The 21723-nt window shown below is 33.5% G+C and overlaps 1 protein-coding gene across 6 annotated transcripts in view; it reads left to right on the forward strand.

Moving 5' to 3' along the window:
- LOC111045483 (anoctamin-4) overlaps nt 1-21723 on the forward strand; it is an 87960-nt gene that overhangs the window by 53818 nt on the left and 12419 nt on the right. For all 6 annotated transcript variants that reach the window (XR_005573281.1, XM_039442953.1, XM_039442954.1 and 3 more), the window contains 6 exons: nt 9641-9846; nt 12037-12203; nt 15195-15412; nt 16809-16973; nt 17587-17730; nt 19027-19196. Coding sequence is in view for 5 of the 6 variants with exons in the window: in XM_039442953.1 (XP_039298887.1) it covers nt 9641-9846; nt 12037-12203; nt 15195-15412; nt 16809-16973; nt 17587-17730; nt 19027-19196 (1070 nt within the window). In the remaining variant the exon portion in view is untranslated. The remainder of the gene's footprint in view (nt 1-9640; nt 9847-12036; nt 12204-15194; nt 15413-16808; nt 16974-17586; nt 17731-19026; nt 19197-21723) is intronic.

Below are 21723 nucleotides of genomic sequence, written 5' to 3' on the forward strand. Positions count from 1 at the left end.
AGATCAATTTATGGCAACTCAGCTTATAGAGCATGAAATTTTCTCTCATTTAAGACCAATCGCAAGTTTCTATCATGTATTGTACCCATTTTAGAGACTCTTTAATAACAGTAAAATCGCAAGAAAAGTGAGAAAATAAAGATCATTCAATTGGCTGTAACTTTTTAACGGCATTGAAAACAGAAGTATAATTCATGGGAGTGAAAAGAAGAGAAAATACATCTCAACCTCGACTACTTTCTGGACTTTTTATCTGAAGTGTTCCACAAGATACGCAACGTTGCATATGCGAGACTGTGAAAATGGGGGAAATATCACAAATTTCTCGCACATTCAAAGTTGTGTATCTTGTGGAACACTTCAGATAAAAAATCCAAAAAGTAGTCCTGCGCGACCAGTCAATTCATTGGAAATAATATTTTATTATATTTAATATTATATAGAGAATGATTTATCTCGTTAAATTCAAGGTTCTCGAGATTAAATGGAAAACTTAAAAAAAGTCCAAAATTTTGGGGGTGAAGTCGCCCTCTGGCGTGTGAGCAAATTTCAGATTAGAATTTAGCGCCACAAAATACAGATAGAACCATCGAAAAAAATTCTTTCGGGGCTTTTTCCTGAAAAACGACCATTTGACTGGACTATAAGTTGTTATCCTATTATATTAAGCGAGCAATTTCTGTATATCTGTTCGTATTTTTCTATTTTTATATCTGGTTATCTGGTTATATGGTTATTTATGTTCAACGGATCTCGGAAACGGCTCTAACGATCTTCACGAAATTCTGAATATAGTAGGTTTATGATATCAAAATTCGATTGCACTAGGTCTCATCCCTGAGAAAACTCCCTGAAGGACATGAAAAGGATAATTCATCCTTGGAAAAACAGATGATGATTTCGTCGTCTGTCGATAACAGAAGATGCGTGTGCCTGTGTGGGAGATCAGCTGTGTAATCAATTAGCACATCGTATCTCGCGAGAAATCTAGAAATTTTAATTGACTCGATCAAAATACAGTAATCTGATTTGTTGACATGAGATGGTATATAATTATCATAATATTCAAAGTTAATCATTACTTTACAGTTCTAAGTGATTAGTGAGTGTTATTTTGTTATTCAATTTGGTATGTAAACAATCTAAATTAGAACTTTTATGTTTTCAAATATTTGGACTGAAAATTTCACTTGAATTCAAGTCTATGAAACATAACCTACTTTTTGGAATATTAAATATTCCAACTATAGATTTTATAGTGAATAAATCAAAATTCGGGGAAGAAACAGTTTTGGGCTGTGCCTGTTAGTCCTTCCCCAATCATTTCAAAGAATTGAGTTCTGTTTATCTTTAATCCTGATTAATTTCACGAGAACCAAATCACAGAAGACCATCTCAAAAAGATAGCTTATCTGATTAGTTCTACTGGAATTAATCAGGATTAAAATTTAACCGGCTTTTGTACAACTGCCACTAAGTACCTGATTGGATTAGGTACAAAAGTTCAACAGCTGAGTCATAATTTTGTGTGAGTCCTACACACATGCACTCGCTCACTCACTTCCATTATCAACAGACGACGAAATTATCAGCTGTTTTTCCAAGGATGAATAAATTCTTTTAATGTTCTTCAGTGAGTTTCCGCAGGGATGAGAACTAGTGCAATCGAATTTTTATATTATAAACATACTATGTTCTGAATTTCGTGAGAATCGTTAGAGCCGTTTTCGAGATCCGGTGAAATACAAACATATAAACATCTAAACATCAAAACATCTAAACAGAAATTTCTCGTTTAATAGTATAGGATTTAGAATACCTAAACTTGCCGACATTATATATTGTATGAATAAAATCGTTCCAAATTTGTATGAATGTTAACCAAAATTGCTATGCAATATTCTTTTGCAATAAAAAAATATCAATGATATTATTCAACTTTTTATAAGTAACCTCTACATTAAGCCCCCCTTACTTATCTTTTAATATTCAATTAAAATATTTGTAATGTAGTTATTCCTGATGTAATGTAGTACTTTTTAGTCCTTCCGAACAAGAACTGGTGCACTGCTAGTCTCAAAAAGATACTTTATTTCTATTTTAAAAGAGATAAGAAACGATGGTATATATTTTTACAATATTATGAAAACAGAAAGAATTCCTCACAAGAACAAAAGGTTAACAAAGGTAAGATGTGAATTTTATTGTCATACACTGACTAATGCAAAAAACTAAAGGGTTGGGAATTGGGATACTTTGGGGGGGGCATTACACTTGGATTGGGGGGGGGGGCTTGCGCCATTGCCCTTGGGGGGCTGGGCACCCCTGTCGCAGGTCGAGCAAGAGCGGAACGCGAACAGAGCGTGTAACAAAGCTCGTGCTTGCAAGCTCCTAGGGCGAACCAACCAATAGTTTCGCATGCGCGGTTGAAGTAAATAAATAAATAAATAACCTCGAAAGTTATGTAAAATCTAGATCTGAAGATATGAATAGCTGCCTTGATAAGATTATTGAGTTTGATAATTTAGACACTAATATGTATAGATGGCATGTCCTGAAGATAATATGTAATTACTTGAAACCTCAAAATAGCTATAATATGACACTCCCAATAATATCAGTAAATGCCTCAGTGCCTTCCAAAATTAGTGTAACAAACAAAGCCCGCCTAGCAACTAGAAACAATTTTTCACAGACTTTGAGTAGTGAGCCTACTAAGAAGAGGAGGATAAAGTCAAAGCTTAGTCAACCCAATAAACAACCTCTCTCTTCCACAACACCCGCAACAAAAATATCAGCACCCAAAACAAAAATCAGGCTGTACATGGATAGTCAGGGCAGAAATGTTGTTAATAAACTAATTAATAAAAGTAATAATTCAGACATTAAAAGTATTCTAAAGCCTGGTGCTAGATTTCAGGATGTAACCAAAGAATCTATAAAGGATTGTTCTAACCTTGGACCAAGAGATGTAGCTGTATTCGTAGCGGGGACAATTGATGTGTCTAGGAATGAAGCCAAGGAATTCATATCAACACTGCGTCGTAGGCTTCAAGAGATGAGGCATACAAGAGTTTTTGTCTTTGATGTCCCCTACAGATATGATCTTCCTAAATGGTCTTGTGTGAATGAAGCTATTACGTGGACAAATAAAGAGATTGATAAAATAAGTAAGCATTTTAAAAATGTTACAGTTTTCAAGTTGAGTGGGCTTGGAATCGAGTTTCATACACAGCATGGTCTGCACCTGAATTATTGGGGTAAAGAATATATTGTCAAGTGTATTTTAAATGAGCTGAATTATAACTCAGTTGCTAGCTGTAGGGAGCCGATAATTCTAAAAAACTAGGAGAGCTATCCGATGCTGAGTATGATCAATTTCGGTTATCGGATAATGGGTGTAGATCTAAAGAAGATGATAATTCAACTTCAATATCATTGTGTGAAGATTTGAGCATTTTATCTCATATCTCCAGGCCTATCAATAACAATTCACGAGCAAACTTGAACAACATACATAAGAAAAAAACTGAATCATGTAAAAGGTATATCTCTATTGTTGGCTGGAACACTCAAGGATTTAATAGTAGTTATGATGAACTGACATGTCTGATAAAGGAGAGTTCATTCGATATAATATGTATAAGCGAGCATTGGTTAGTAAATAGAGCTGAGGTTGAGTCTATAGGTATTCCTGGATATAAGATTGCAAGTTACTATTGTAGAGCCAATATGACTAGAGGAGGAACAATGATTATAGTTAAGAATTGTCTTGATACTATAAAATTAAATAAAATGAATGAATTGTCTGTAGAGCATGTTTGTGAAATATCAGCTATTGAGATTCCTATCCTAAATGTAATATGTTTGTCCATATACAGACCTGACACTAATCTTGAATTGTTCTTCTCTGTGTTTGAGGATGTATTATGTTCGCTAAATTGTGGAAATAAATCATTGATAGTGTCAGGAGACTTCAATATCAATATCAAAGAAAGCAATAGAATTAAAAGGAGTTTACTGGCTCTGACTGAAGCCTTTAACTTACAACCTGTAACCTTTGAAATTACCAGGCCAGGAAGAGATAATAGTGGAACATGCATAGATAACATTTTCACAACAATTCAAGAGGAGAATCGCATCTCATCGGTTCTGCATACAGTCATGTCTGATCATGATGCAGTTGTGCTGAAAATTAACAATGATGGTCAAGTACCAAGCCCTGTTGCATCATATAGATTTCTTAGAGTAATAAATAGTTCCCACTGTCAATATTTCTGTCATTTATTGAATAACTTCAATTGGTTGCCAATTTATACTTTCAAAACAATCACTGAAAAGGTAGAGTATTTTTTCCATCATTTCATGCAACAGGTTGAGGTAGCCTTCCCAAGTAGAAAAATAAAGTGCAAGGGACGCTTAAATGGTCAAATGAACAGATGGTATAATGCAGAGTTAAAGAAGCTTAGAACTCAGTGTCTGACATTGTATAGAACGTATAGATATACTGGAATAGAGAGGTATAATGCAGAATACAAATATTATAAGAATAAATATAGAGCTGCAATACATAATACTAAGCTTGAATACAACAAAAATTTTATAGGTAGTTCTAATAATAAGGCTAAGGCGATGTGGGATATAATAAATAACTCTTTGAATAGGAAAGATAAGAAAGAGCCGGCAGGAAGAGATATATCTCCTGATATGTTCAATAATTTTTTTGTAAATAGACACAATATAAATTATAATGTCTCTGAGTGTAATAGTAGAAATGATGTGCCACTTTTTAATCATAATAGATGTATAAGTGAAAAATTCAAGTTCCCAGAATTCACAGTTACCAAAGTGTACAATACCTTGATGAAGTTGAAAAATAGCGAATCGTATGATGTATATGGTTTAAAATCATTAATAATAAAGATTGCAGCCCCTTACATAGCGGAAATTGTCACCTACCTGTTCAATGAATGTATAAATAACTGCATCTACCCAGATTTCCTAAAATATAGTTAAGTATAACCAATACATAAGGGAGGCTCTAAAGTGACGTCAGAAACTTTCGACCCATAAACATCATTCCAATTTTTGGTAAGGCTATTGAATACCTAGTTAGTGAACCTCTTGTACAGTATTTTGAAGAGAATAAACTTTTAAGTTCAAGTCAATTTGGGTTTAGAGGTAATTTGAGCACAACATCTGCCATATCTGAGTTTGTGGAGTTTGTAATGAACGGAATTGAGGACAAGAAGAGCAATGTTGCCAGAATGTACGATTATTCATGTGCTTTTGATACGGTCTCGCATGAAATACTATTAACAAAACTTTCTGCCTACAATATTGATCATAAAGTATTGAAGTTTTTCAAAACATATCTAGAGGGGAGGTTCCAGTCAGTTTACCATTGTGGTCTGAGTTCTGATTTCTTATCAGTAGAACGAGGGGTACCTCAGGGATCTATACTGGGACCAATACTGTTCTTAATTTATATTAATGACTTACCTACTTACTTGGAAGGCAATGGAAGAAGAATATTTTTATATGCAGATGACCTGGCAGTTATTATTAGCGATGGAAATCAGACAGATGCAAAGTACAATTTGGAACAATGTAATCTTTTGATTGACAGTTGGAGTAAGGAAAATAAGTTAGCTATTAATGATAAAAAAACCACTACTATAAGTTTCAGTCTAGCCAACAGCTCAAACATTGAATCTACCCAGTTCCTCGGAGTTTTTTTGCAGTCTAATCTTAAATGGAATACCCATATAGGAAATATATATAATAGAGTACTAAGAGGGCTTTTTATGTTGAGAAGGTTGGCTGGAAGTGTGACAATAGAGGTCTTGAAAACAGTTTACTTTGCGATTATCCACAGTCACCTAGCATATGGTATAATTTTGTGGGGAAATAGTCCTTTGGCTGGTAAACTTTTCCTGCTACAGAAGAGAGCCATTAGAATATTAAACAATGAAGAGCCACGTAGTCATTGTAGACCATTGTTTATTGAGAATAAAATTCTGACTCTTCCTTCTATGTATGTCCTGGAATGTCTGTGTTATGTCAAAAAGAACCTGGATAAATTTAGCCTCAACTCTGATAGGCATACATACAATACAAGAGGGGCAAGTAATATAGGTGTCGAATGGTGCTCTTCCAGCGCATCATTGAGAAGTTTCAGGGCCCAATCTCTCAAATTTTATAATGCCCTTCCGTCATTGGTAAGAGACCTAGATGCCACCCAATATAAAGATAGAGTTAGGAAAGGCCTAATAAGAGGTGGACTTTACAAGGTACCTGAATTTTATAAAATTTCACAGTTTATATAAATCTGTCACTATTGTGTATGTTTAGGCTGTGTATACTTAGTTTGTGATCTTGTTTAATAGGTGGGTTTTAGATGTGATTGTGTTTTGGCTGTGTAGTCTTTTGTGTTAATTATTTTGTATTATTTTGTATGCTTGTGACGATGACCATGTTTGTTGTGAACCAGATGGTAATAAATATATTATTATTATTATTATTATTATTATTATTATTATTATTAATAAATATTTTTATTGCATAAAGAGCTGTACAATTACAGATATGGCAAACGTCAATTTTTATAAAAACAAATAAAATAAAATACATGAAAATGTTCAATGTCACAAAGTATAAAACACAAAAGTACAATAAGTTATCAACCACAGCTATTAATTGATAAGTACACAATATTATTGAAATGTATCCACTAATCATCCATGTATTCCTTTATGGAATAGAAGCCACCATTCAATAAATATTTCTTTTATTGGACTTGATATTATTGTTTTATTGACATATATGGAGGAAACCTTAAATAGAGGTCTCCAATAGCATTGTTTGTGTCCTGAATGGAATGAAACTTTTATTCTATTATTCTGTTATTTTATTATGATGTATTTATAATGTATATTTTGACGTTTCCGATAGCATTGTTTGTATGCACTAAAGGAATAAAAATCATTCTTATTCTTTAAATACATTTTTATTTGTTTTAATAGATTTTATTTCATTTGGGAGCCTATTGTAAAAAAGTATTCCTTGATAAAATGGATTTTTCTTTGCTATTGCTAAATTAACATTAAGTAAATGATAGTTATTAGCAGTTCTTGTTCTATGGCTGTGGATGTTGCTATTAGTGGGTAGAAAATTATTATCAACGGTGCTAAGGATAGTCTTGTAGGCTATATGAACAAAGATGGAAATGTGAGAATACTTTCAATTTTAAAATAATCTCGGCAGGACTGATAAGTTTTTGTTGAATCAGTTTCGATCTCTGTGTTAGCATATAAAATTATCAAAATTAATATTCAATTATTAAATCATCAAAATTAAATAATATAAAATTATAAAAACATTTTTAATAGTAGGTATCAGCATATTAGAATTGATAAGAAAGGAGCCGAACTCCCAACCAAGCCTGTCACCTTTCAAAACATTGACAGATATAACCTTTTTTGTAATAAAACTTCAACATAAATTCAATATACATAATATTTATAGTCAATTTATTATATAAACATAATGTATTATTAGGCTACCCAGCAATCCCTTGGTCAGAATATTTTATTTAGTTTTGTCATCCGATCAGCTGGATTGAATGTTTCACATTTGTGAGGTTAGGTTGTAGCGAAGTCAACAATAAGACAAGCCCGCGATCATCCTTCGAACCTCTAGCGAACCCATGAGTAACATCTCACGTAACGTTCATGATCGGAGCGTGTGCGGAGCGTGTTCGAGGCGCGTATATCTGTACGCACCTTTTGATTTAATACAGTCGAACCTCTGTATAACGAAGTCGATTATCCTTAGAAAAAAATCGCTGCAGAGAGGTATTCGTTATTGAGAGGTTGTTCTGTCAAGAAAACTGCCACGATCTTATGTATCATGGCGGTTGAACACAAAATACGGCAATTTTGGCAATAAATACTATAAGGATAGAGAGGTTCGGACTGTGTTTATAAGGTAAGATTATTATAATGCAGATAAATTATAAACGTAAATTTTTATGGCTTTTATTGGTGGCTAGTCCCACTTCGCCTGAATATATCATTTAAGCCGTAAATGGGGCCTTACGACTGCCATACTTCAGCTGGGACCGACAAACTAACGTGCCCATTCGATAACACGGGAGTGACCTGGTAAAAAACTTTTCGTAATGAGCGGGTGTAAACCCGGGATCCCATTAGCACTATCCACTAGACAGTGGATCACTCCAGTTAAATCAGTTATGTGATTACATCACGTTTGTGAGTATGATCTATGCTGTTCACAAGAGTTCTATCTTTACTTTCAACGAGAACAACTCATTAATAAATTAATTACAATACTACTTGATCAAATATAATGAAGGAGTTACAATACTACTTGATCAAAATATGCAACTTTCAATTTAGAGATGAAGGATGATCCTCTAGAAGTTGGTATTATAAAGTTGTATCGAATTTCTTCAAAACTAAAATAAACTAGTATAATCTTTTCAACGACTTTAATCAAAGTTCACATAAAATAAATGATAATTTATCTAAATAATACTGTAGGCTAATCACTTGTTCACCAGTTAAACAAACATCGATTGGACGTACGAGTTTTTGCCGTCCTTATTCTATCATATTAAACGGAACTTGACAAACATCATCTGTTTAATCTAATACAATTTATAAAAATCGTACGTTCAAAAATCGATGTGTGTGTAACTGTCTTAATTGTTCAATCTCTATTGGAGAAAGTGAAAGGGAATTTATAGAACAACTAGCCGTCAGGCTCGCTTCACACGCCATATCCGTCTAGCCAGAGGGCTCCGCCCCCTGGACCCCCGACTGGATCGTCCAAGAATGAGATCAGCAGGCTCGCCTGCATTTTTCATTTGAGCATTTTTATCATATGTTAGGACGATCCAGTCCAGACTAAATGTCTGGCTAAACGGATATGGCGAGCGAAGCGAGCCTGACGGCTAGTAATATAATATTCCCAGGAATAGCTCTGATTGAAGTAGCAGTGCCCAATCAATTTTTCCGCGATAAATGCATTTCAATCTTCAACTCGATGCCAACCTAACAAAGTCAACTCAGCTTAATGCCAACCTGTCAAAATTATTAATTTAGTTACCAGTTAACAACTGTTTCGAAGAGGTACTCTCTCTAGATTATAGTTCTATATTAACATATGGTATGGAGATTTTCAATTATAATTAAGAGAATAAGAAGAATATACATGCTAAAAGACGAACTTTAAACCCTTAAAATCCACCCTTAGAGTTAAAATATTGCCAAAATATTTCTTAGTGCGCCTCTAAAGGGCCAACTGAACATACCTACCAAATTTGAACGTTTTTGGTCCGGTAGATTTTTAGTTCTGCGAGTGAGTGAGTGAGTGAGTCAGTCAGTCAGTCAGTCAGTGAGTGAGTGCCATTTCGCTTATATTTATAGATAGAGAAATGTACATCTATTTGTTGGTAAGATCATGTAGCCTAATAAGCTACGTTTTTGTTAATGATTGTGCTATATTTATTGTAACTGTTATCATAATAATAATTGTTTTATTGTATATAATTTTTCTCGATGTATTTTCGGATGTTGTGAATAAATTTAATTGAATTGATTTTGTGCTTGCTTAGTTGCTGTACTTGGAATGGGCCCGCCCAGGCAGATGGTACAAACGACAACCCTTGTGGTTGGTCAGAAAATATTTCGGGGACAAAATAGCGCTTTACTTCGCCTGGTTGGGTTTCTATACAGAAATGCTTATACCTCCATCTATTGTTGGATTACTCTGCTTCCTCTATGGCTTATTCTCTATGGACTCAAAAGACAATATTCCTAGGTATGTTATCAAAACGTTTAATCACATTACCATCTCTAATTTTACCGAAAATTTATACCTTATAACAAACAGTAAAAAGATAACGTTGAGAATATATTTATGTATTGTTCACATAAATATACCGGGTGGTGATTCAAAAAGGAATTAACAGCTTTGAAAATTCATATAAATCTTATTAAGCAAGGTACAGAGCTGGTTTTGGTGCGCCATGCAATTGGCCAATCCACTGATTAGTAAAGCGGTCATTAAGAAAAACCCGGACGTCAGCCAGATAGTGTGGTGGTGCGCCATCTTGCATAAAGAAAACGTTTCGTTTCTTGGTCATTCTCATCGATCTGTGTGGTATCGACAATTTTTGCAACATATCAAGGTACACTATGCCGTTTTTCAAACCAAAACACACAGCTAGCACGCTCGGGTCCAGTGAAGGCAACCATCGTTGACGTAACTGCCGCTAGCGCTTGTGCGACGCGACCAGGCCCTAGCAGACTACGCGAGTCAAAACTTGGAGTGTTTTCCTTTAAAACAACACCAAAACCGGCTCTGTACCTTGTTTTATAAGATTTATATGAATTTTCAAAGTTGTAAAGTCTTTTTCGAATCACCCGGTATTGTACCCATGAAAATAATTAAAATAAAATTATGAATTGCAAATCTTATTTGCCTTATTTACCTTGTTTTATAAGATTTATATGAATTCTCAAAGTTGTAAAGTCATTTTCGAATCACCCAGTATTGTACCCATGAAAATAATTAAAATAAAATTATGAATTGCAAATCTTCTTCGCTGAAGATGATGATATCCACGTGAGCTCTAGGCTTGTGCGTGAATAATGAGACAGATGACGATGTGAGATGAGTGGAGCTACAGCTTTAGGTGGCCTCTGAACAATCGGGAAGCGATTTTTAAACTCAAATCGTGCTCCGCAAGGGACTAATTAAAAACTTGACAAACTGAAATCTTGTCCTACTAAAATCTTTAATAATTTATAATAGGTCTGTCTAAAACCAATCCTTACGCGGTGCGACGCGCGTCCAAAATTCTGCAGTTGTACACATGCGAGCGTTTTATACGCAGTGTCCACCTCCAGTTTAGCAATGGAAGTTGAAGAGGTAACATGTATGTGGCTTGTGTATCGTAGATATAAAGCGAGAAAACGAAGCAAAGAAACTTTTGGGTTCACCCTATTTTGACCGATAGATTAACGCATTGGGCTTTTGTGACACTTTACCCTAACTTGAGGAAATACGAACCCAAATTTTTAAACTATTTGCGAATGTCGATTTCATCTTTTGACGAGTTGTTGGAGATCGTAAAAGACGACTTGGCATCAAGTTCTTGTTCTGTTCTTGTAATCAGGACTCGCCATATCCCATATGACACGTCGACTTTTTACTTCTTCTATAAACAATTCTGTGTCAAAATTGTTCATTTCCATGGCTGCACACTGAACAGAGTTGCTGTAAAATCACTACACAAAACAAGTGAACTAGATCAAAACTGGCGTCCGACTGCTCTCATGTGTACAGTCCAACTGACTGTAGTGTATTGGGAACTGCGCTGTCGCCGCGCGGTTCAGGTTGAAAGTCTGGGCGGCGCAGTGCGCGGCGCGTCCACATTTGAGTGAGTGGTGCATGTGGACGCTGCCATTATCTCCATTGTATATCACACCGCGCGGTCGGACGCGCGTCTCAAACCGCGCGGTGCGACGCTACCATGTGTACATAGCCTCAGTAACTTGAGAATGTGTATGCAAAATTTCAAGTTAATGAGTTTAGTAGTTGAGACGTGATGATGCGTCGTCATTCATGTATTTCTTATCCCGTTCATGTATAAGCCGATTCTCTCCTTTATTATATTACTTATCTTATATTTAGCTTATCAGGACCATCATGAAACCAATCACTCACATGGAAAATTTGATAATAAATTCATCATGTTTTAAATGCAAATCATATCAACATGGAATTCATCACAACATTTAGTCTTGATTTTCTCGAGTTAATTTTATTTTGTTTATTTACAAAAGCAACTCTCTACAAGTATTTTGAGCCCAGGTGGTGATGAGGAGATCAATACAGTACAAACATTTCTAATTCGTGATGTTTTCATGAATGTATAAATAGAGAGGTGATAGATAGCTCAAATGAAACTTCAGATTTTTATGTAATTCAATTTACCTATTGCAGCAAAGAGATATGTGACATGAGTGTAGCTGGGAACATAACTCTGTGTCCACTCTGTGATAAGGTATGCAACTATCAGAAATTAGGCGATTCTTGTGTTTTCGCCAAGGTCACATATTTATTCGATAATCGAGCTACTGTCTTTTTCGCTATCTTCATGTCCTTCTGGGGTAAGTTCCCTTTAGTGTCACATTTACTTTCAAATTATTTACATTTATTTAGTCCTTTAAATGTACAATTTTCCAATTTTGGTTTCATTATACATGAAGAATAAAGAATTCTATTTTCATGGCTATTGGAAGTATTAAAAACACAATAAAATGTATCTTTTACCCCTTTTATTCCATAACAAAACGAATTGTTTATTCAAATCTTCAAGAGCCATTTTCAAGGTTGAATGATTCACACTATCAAGAACTATAGAATATACAAGAATAAACAATACTAACAATATAATAGATCATGTACCCTTCCATCAAAAAAAGACTAGTCTTAACTGGTCTTAGCAGTCGCGTGTTGTATTTTTTACAACATCCAATTTTCCAAGTGTTATGTCCTCTATTTACTGTCAAAACATTAATTAATTATTGTATAATTACTTTTCCATCCTCTTGTATTATTTTATGCCTATGAACATTTGGATGACTACCATTTCATAGCCCAATAAGGTACATCATGCAAAGCCATCAATTCTGCGTTATTGGTTCGTTCACAGTCCCCTTATACAGTCTTTCCCCATCTTATGCACTGTCGCGACTAAATGGCACCTAAAGATTGAACCATTGCTCGGTTGATACTGCAACTCAGTGGAGTGATGGGGGAAAAGTTTTGGAATGCATAGGTGACTCATTCACTGACACCACCCCATCCATTAGTTTCGTGCAGCAAAAAACCTATTCAACTCTTCAAGTGTGATTTTCACTTGAAAATGCCTCTTGAAGAGTTGAATGAACCATTCATGTTGTGATAACATAAAAGGGTACTTAATTATATTCTATTGTGTTTCAATGAAGAATAAATTATTTATTTCACAGATTAGATATCCGTGTGATGTTATTAGTGGCTATTTTGAAGCATGAATTCGGAATCAATGATGAGAATATAATTAAAATGGATTGAATATTTTCAACTGCCAATTTTTTATTTTTTTCAGCAAATAGAATTCTTATTAATCAAATTTTCATGTTTTTAATATTAGGTCATTCAAATTTATAAATACACCAACTTCTCAGGGCATCTAGTATTATTATAAATAAGGGTTATAGTTCTGGAGGTGGTAATAAGTGTATAAATAATTAAACAACTCAAATCCACTTGACAAGATTATATTTTCAAATAAGGCAACATCACTGGACTGACTTCAACCTGGGCCTTAGAGGTATGATACCATTGCAATATCAATGTGTGCTTTTATTATTGCTGGGAGTTCTTGAAAAATCCTTGAAGTATTACACAATTTGGATACAAAGAAAATATGAACTATTAAACTTCATTACTTAATCAATTTTTTTTTATCTTTTTATTATTTCTGTTATTACAATCGATTGTTTCTGTAACGTTATTAGTATCCAGTTGTGAACATTACTTTTATCTGTTTTGTTCTTCAAACTGTAATATTATGTGAATTAATAGAACTAATTCCCCTCACCCAGATTGTATATTTGTGGGAAATATTCACAATATTTCAATTCTAACTGCAGCTGTGTTTCATTTTGTGAATGAAGATTTATTTTATCTGTTTTGAACTGTTCAAATAAGTATAGGACTAATGCGTTTTTGAATTTGATTGTTGGGTTATACAACAATATTATTATAATATTTCTATTATCGTTGTAAAGCTCATGTAAAGAAGTATGGTTCAGTGCTCGTTCGCCTACCATTTTTTCCGTGCCACGAACAGACCTAAATGTTTGTAGGAGGCATAAAAATATGCCATAAATTAATCAATTGTATTCCGGAAAATTTCCTCAAAGTCAACTTTTCAAGTAATAGAGGATTGGATAAAATTGTATTGCAGGATGAATTCAATCATATACGGCAATGTAGTAATTTAAAACTAATGTACATACCTTTACAAATTTTCTTTCACTCCCGTTCTCCTTTCATCCTTTTCTCTCTTCCTCTCACACACATTTTTTCCTCTAGTGATCATAAATTATTGTTTTCCCTTTTCCTTCTAAACTCTATCAGTGTGGAAATACTGAGATATTGCAATTATTCAATAATAATAAAAATTTCCATATAGCTGTTCACCCTGTAACTCTATCAGTGTGGAAATTACTGAGATATTGCAATAAATAAATAAATATAATTTTATTGTCATACCATTCATAGAATAAAAGACAACGTCAATACACAAAATATAACACACTAACAAAAGTGAGATATCACTGTTCACAGCATGTGCTGTGACTCTTGACCACAAAATAAAAATAAACTAAAATTGCATGAACACAAAAAGCAACAAATAGATACTACAAAGTATATACATAAACATACACATACATACATATAACAGGTCACTAAGCAATTATTATTGGTTTTTCAAGGAATTCAGTTATGCAATAAAAAGGATTCAATAACAGTCAATTTGCTAAACTACATTTGAATTTTTTCTCTGTCTCCAATATTAAGTCCAATAATAATAATAACAATCCCCACCCCGCTTTTTACCCTGTTGTTGGGGTGAATTACAGCATTTAATTTGGATTTTCGTTTAATAATATTTATTAATTCTATCAGTGTAGTATGCCAGCGCACAATCCTAGGTCTTGCTGGCCTTTTCACATTAAAAACGTGTTATTTTTAGTTCAAGAATTTATGTGTTGACTGGAGTCTTAGTGTGTATTTATTACTTATCTATTATTCATAATTCATACTGCGTATTAATCTATTGTATTGTTATCAATTTGGATTAATTTTCTGGCCTTGTCAGATCAAAAACGTTAGTTTTAGTTGAATAATTTATGTGTTTATTGGAATCTTATTGTGTGTATTTATTACTCATATGTATTATCTATGATTAACACTCTGCATTCATCTATTGTATTGATTTAATTAATTTGAATTTGTATATCGTTCCAATATTATAATAAGAATTATATTTTCTGATGTAGCATAATATTCAGTATTACTTGAAAAATCGATAAATGTTTGCTCAGCCACAATGTTCCTGGAACTGTGGAAGAGGAAGCAGGCAGTCATAGCTTGGGAATGGGACTTACAAAATGTGGAAGAAGATGAAGAACCACGTCCTGAATATGAAGCATCTGTGAAAACTTTCAGAACGAATCCAGTGACCAGGCAGAAAGAACCCTACATTCCCACATGGAACAAAGCTCTTAGAATATTCGTCACAGGGTCAACGGTTACATTTATGGTGAGTACGGTATCTCAGTTGTATTCAACCTTTTAATGAATAGAATAGATTTGATTGTATGGCAAGAGATCTTGTGGAAATCCATAATCGAAAGAATAAGACGTTGATAATAAATAATAATTTATTACAATAAAACTAGAGATAACAGTGATTAAGGCAGCTGTGTTTTGTCCTCCAGCTTGGCTGATTTTAATTGAAACAAAAATGAAAACAGTTGAAATAAAATGAAAATATTCAGTGCAGTGCTCTTTTTTATTAATTGCATAATAATCCATGGCTTTGGGAAGCTGTTAAAGACTTGAAAATGTCATCACAATTATTCCACTTGTTCTCTGCAGTAGGCCTACATATTTCTGCCGTTTTCAGAGCAAATGCCAATACGTCGCAATAATGACGGTGCGACCACATGGCCCGCCACACAACAACCGCCATCAGCTGAAATCGGAATTGCATGATTTTTCATTCATTAATACATGCCGGCACGTAAAAACAAACAGGTTTGTTTGTGCATGGCTGCCGTAATCACATGCCAACGTAGTGACAAGTAGCCATTTAGACAGGGAATGTAAGCGGCCCGTTGACGAGGCATGTTCTTGCCGCATGTAACCTGTCAGCTGTCTATATTCCCTGCATTCCCTTTCTATAAGCCGCTTCTCGTCAATTGAAACATGTTATGCACTTACAAAATATAAAAAGATAATTTTTGTTTTCAATTTGATTTGAAGCAGCAAAAAACTCCTTCAAATAAAACTATATTGAGGTTCACGTTAAAATGGAGAAATGGAGAAAGATAGGAGGGCAACGTTGCCGATTCTCTGCCTTGCAACTGTATAATTAACACTGTATTGTTTCAGCTATATTATATAGTTATATTATAGCTATATCATATTATATAATATAGCTGAAACTGGTATATCTGTTGGAATGGTAACTGTTCATTCTTGTTGAAAATGATATATTTTATTTGTCAATACCTGTAACATATATTCTTATGATTTAATAATACATTTTCTCAATTGAGATAAACTATTTTGTTAATTAATTATACTTCTACTTTGTTAAAAATTGATCTGGCAGCGTTGCAGAGGTAAAAAAGGATAGCACTATCTGCTTTGTCGAATGATAGACAAGGATATCAACGCCAATGTAAAAATGTAAATCAAATACTGCCATTAAAACGTTAAACTCATTATAGACAAAGCACTGCCTCAAAAAAGAAATGGGAAAAATTATACCTACTGTAAGAGGTCTACATTTTTTTACATAATAAACGATAGAATTCTTTTTTAAACCTGTTTATTCGAATTATGTATTTATTTTTTAGATAAAATAGCACATAATTCGATATTGAAACGACATTAAGAATACTTGCGCCCGCTGTGTTTTATGTTTGCAGATTTTGATTGTTTTAAGCGCAGTAGTGGGCACTATCATTTACAGAATCTCCGTGGTGACAGTAATCTATGAAGGGGGCAACAAATTTGTTAAACGGCATGCTAAAATATTCACAACGATAACAGCTGCCCTTATCAACTTGGTGATTATAATGATTCTGACCAAGGTGAGCAATTTTTAGACATTGTGATAATCAAGTCACTGTTTTATAGTGAGGTCTACGTCATAATAGCAGGTGAAAAAGATGGGTGAACAGCATTGCCGTTTCTCTGTCATGGCACACAGCCTTCTGCCTAGTTTATACCGGTATATCTGATGTAATATTAACTGTTCATTCTTGTTTAAAATTATAAATTATATTTTGTTCGGTAAGAAAAAATATTTTCCAATAATGAAATAATAGATTTTCATAATTCAGATGCGGATCTAGAAAAGGATACTGCAATCTGCTTTGTCGAATGATAGACAAGTATATCAACACCAATGTTAATCAAATACTGCCATTATAACGTGGACCTCACTTCAGTTATTATAATATAATATATATATATATATATTATATTACAATATTGCTGATGAACAAACTAAAATTTTCTCTACATCAAAGGATTTTATTTTAATATTTTTCTGTATTTTTTTTAACTACAGTAAAATAATACTCTACATAACCTCTGCACTGTTTATTTATAAGTTTGAAAGCAGTTTTGTGCGAATGTCTGTTGTTTACACCTGAATTGTATCTGTTTTCCATGAATAATCAATGAAATCACATTTTTTAGATTTATCATCACCTAGCATTGTGGCTGACGACGAAAGAGAATCCTAGAACACAGACCGAATATGAAGATAGTTATACTTTCAAGATATTTGTCTTTGAGTTTATGAACTACTATTCTTCTCTTATCTACATCGCATTTTTTAAGGTAAGGTTTATCAGTTGAAAAATGTCTATTTGTAACCTATTACCTATTTGTAACCTATATGTCTATTTGTAGACTTATGACTTATGAATAGTCGAGTTGAGTGAATCTAGCTCACTACAGGGAGGTCCACGTTATAATGGTAGTATTTGATTAACATTGGTGTTGATATACTTGTCTATCGTTCGACAAAGTAGATAGCGCTATTCTTTTCTTGATCCGTAACGTTGCCAGATCCTTTTTTAACCACGTAGAAATATAACTAACTAACAGAATATTTAATCTCAATTATGAAAATTCATTATTCTATCACTGAAAAATATTTTTTCTAATAAACGAAATAAATTTTATATTTTCTAATAAATAACGAATGAAATATAATTGATTATTTAGAAGAAGAATGAACAGTTAATATTACATCAGATTACTGGTATCAGCTATCCTCTATAGAAGGCAGTGGCAAGGCTGAGAATCGTTGACGCTGTTCTCCTATCTTCCTGCACTGTAATTACATCGGGGACCTCACTGTAGGTGCCGACTCGACCTAAAAGTCATAATAATCTTAACAAGGTTGCAATAAGGAAATGTTCATTCGATTATAAAAGTTTCTTACGCTCTAGTCCAATCAGGAATATATAATATACTATTAATGATTATTGAAATACCGGAGTCCTTTTAGTAGAATTGTAATACCTCACTACCTTCAATTGTCAAACGAAAATTCTTCATCTTCTCTGAGATAATAAAACGAATCTAGTGTTGGTGTATATAGAGTGTATTAGGCCTATTTTTTATGTTATTTTAACTCTAGTGTTGGTGTTATAAAGTTTCATTACTAGAGTTAAAATAACATAAAAAATAATACACTCCATTTACACCAATACTAGATACTACTTCGATTCTAGACTCTAATAGTATCTATTTGATTCAAAATTTGCTCGTTTATCTGAGTATTGAAGAGCGTAAATTGTATTTTGAAAAGTGAGAGTGATATAACCAACTTTTTGATTTGGACAGTATATAGTATAAATTGGAAATGGGACAGTTTTGGGCATGAGCCTGTTGTGCCTTTCCCCATTTTAAGTATGTGTACACAATGTGATAAATAAATAAATAAATACTAGATTCGTTTTATTATCTTAGAGCAGATGATATAGTAGCTTCTATAGAAAGCCTCCACGTTTCTATAGAAACTTATAGTAGCGGAAATTATGAGAGATGATAGAGAGCCTTGTTAGAATTATAATTACAGAGTATTTATTATTATTTTCTTGGGTGTAATTATTTTTATTATCTTAGGGAAGATTCTTCAGCTACCCTGGTGATACGGTCGCAAGAAAAAGCAAGTTATTGCGGCTGAAAACGGACGTATGTGATCCAGCTGGATGCTTATCAGAACTCTGCATACAGCTTGCCATAATTATGATAGGAAAGCAATGTTTCAACAACTTCCTTGAGCTCGCTTATCCGTACGTAAAACATCTATCTTTATAATCTATCTCACTTTAAAAGTGGTCAGTCAGTCAACCTTCAATAAAATAAAACTTGATAGACAAATACTATTACTAATACCAATACAATAAGTATTCGCTCCTTGCTCACAATCTACAAAATAAAATCGTGTGAATGTGATGAATTTAAAGAAAAATATTCAAAGCTCAAAAAAAAACGTATAAATTTGAAATTGAAAAAGCAAAACGTAATGCTAATCACAAATACATAGCTAATTCTAAAAACGCTTGTAAAGCAGCATGGGATGTGATCAAAAATGAAATAAATCTTCCTAAAAAACTAAATCAGGTACCTATTGACCCCAATGAGCTAAAACAAATCTTTCATAAATGCTGGTACAAGCAAACAGGCCCAAGTACCAAAACCACACCCTGAGAACATATTACCTGCCCCAAATCCCATATACAAATTTAAGTGGACCTTCATAACAGTAGATGATCTTCATAAAGCAGTGAGCAATCTCACAAACAGTAGAACAGAAGACAACTATGGCCTCTCAAACTTTTTAATTAGAAATATAATCAAACAGATTGAACTGCCGCTAGTCAGTCTCATAAATAAAATATTGGATGAAGGAGTCTTTCCGGATTGCTTAAAAGTCACAGTCAGTATCCCTGTTTTCAAGAAAGGTGATAAAACTAACCCAAACAACTACCGTCCCATCTCTCTCATACCAATATTTTCCAAAATAGTTGAAATTATTATGCACCAACAGCTGAGCCATTTCTTTGAAAAAAACTGTCTTCTGAACTCTGCCCAATTTGGATTCCGAACAAAGCTTTCAACAGTTAAGGCAGTAGAGAGCATTGTATCTGACACCTATGAAGGCTTTGAAAATAAATTACTAACTAGCACAAACCTATTGGATTTGAGCAAAGCCTTTGACTCTATTTCACATGAATTATTAATTAAGAAAATGAAACACTATGGAGTTGATGACAGGTCAATAATATTATTACAGTCATACTTGAGTAACCGGCTACAGATTGTTTACAAAAATAATAAATTCTCTGATCCTCTGGACGTAGGAAAAGGTGTTCCCCAAGGCTCTATTTTGGGATCCTTCCTCTTCATAGTCTATATCAATGACCTGCCCAAACATTTAGCATGTAAAGTTGTTCTCTACGCAGACGACACAACACTCATTAACACTGACAAATGTGGAATTAATATCTTTACCTGTTAAGAGAAAGCTTATGTTAGAAAGATGTACAGAATGGTTCAATGCTAACTGCCTTCAAGTTAATGAAACCAAAAGTGAATTTTTAATATGAAAATTAGCAATGAATCTAATAAATCCGTAAAACTTCTAGGGATAAAATTAGATGAAAAACTGAACTGGGAGGATCATGTGGCCTTAATTTGCTCTAGGCTTGCACGAGTTAATTTTCTGTTGCTTTAATTAAAAGTAATGTCAGTAACAACTTGCTGCTGAGTTCGTTCCTATTTTGCGTTTTTCCATAGCCATCTAACATATTATGGCATAATACTCTGGGGTACCTCCACTGGCTCAGACAGAGTGTTTAAATGGCAAAAGAAAGCTCTGAGATGTATCTGTGGGCTGTCTCCTCAGGATTCCTGCAGGGAGTACTTCAAGAAATTGAAAATAATGACAGTGCCCAGTTTGTACATATAAAGCTGTATAACCTACATTAAAGAAAATCTCAATAAACTTACAACCAGAACATCTATTCATGCACACAACACTAGAAAAAAACACACAATACCTTATTCCAGGCTTACTAAAATCCACAAAAGCCATAATTATGTAGGCATTGAACTCTTTAACGCCCTTCCCGCCAGTGCCCGTGCAGTACCTTTGGTGAAGTTCAAGTGTCAGTAACTGGATAAAGGGCAAGGCTTTTTACTCCATCACTGAATTTAATGAATGTAGTAAATCTGACTTGCTGTTTGTTTAGATAAAATTATTAGAATTACTAATTTTTTGTTTATAAGTAAGTTAATTTAGTGTTGTAAAATAATTTGTCTTACTGTTTAGTTTGGTAATCTCATTAGCATAGTCTTTGTATATTGTGTCATTTAATTAGTGATATAAGTGATGCACTGTAACTTACTCTCCATCTCTAGCACCATCATCATTAACCAGCCCATACTAGACTTATTAGAATACTTATGTTTGATTTCATTAGTGATGTAAGTGATAAATATATATATATATATATATATATATTATATATATATATATTATTATTATTATTATTATTTTATTATTATTATTATTATTATTATTATTATTATTATTAATATTATTATTATTATAGTGTTGCAATGTAGGCCCTAGCTCACTTTTCATCTCTAGCACCATCATCATTATCATCCAGCTCATACTAGACTTAAAATACTTATGTTAAATAAGTTGTCTGGAATAAATTGAAATTGAAATTAAAATTGAATAAATTATAATAGATAAATTCATAATAATAGTGATATCTCCCTTAAAATGGAAAAATGTTCATCTCAAAT

This window comes from Nilaparvata lugens, chromosome X, assembly GCF_014356525.2.
Source record: "Nilaparvata lugens isolate BPH chromosome X, ASM1435652v1, whole genome shotgun sequence".
In the NCBI taxonomy this organism is placed as follows: Eukaryota; Metazoa; Arthropoda; class Insecta; order Hemiptera; family Delphacidae; genus Nilaparvata; species Nilaparvata lugens.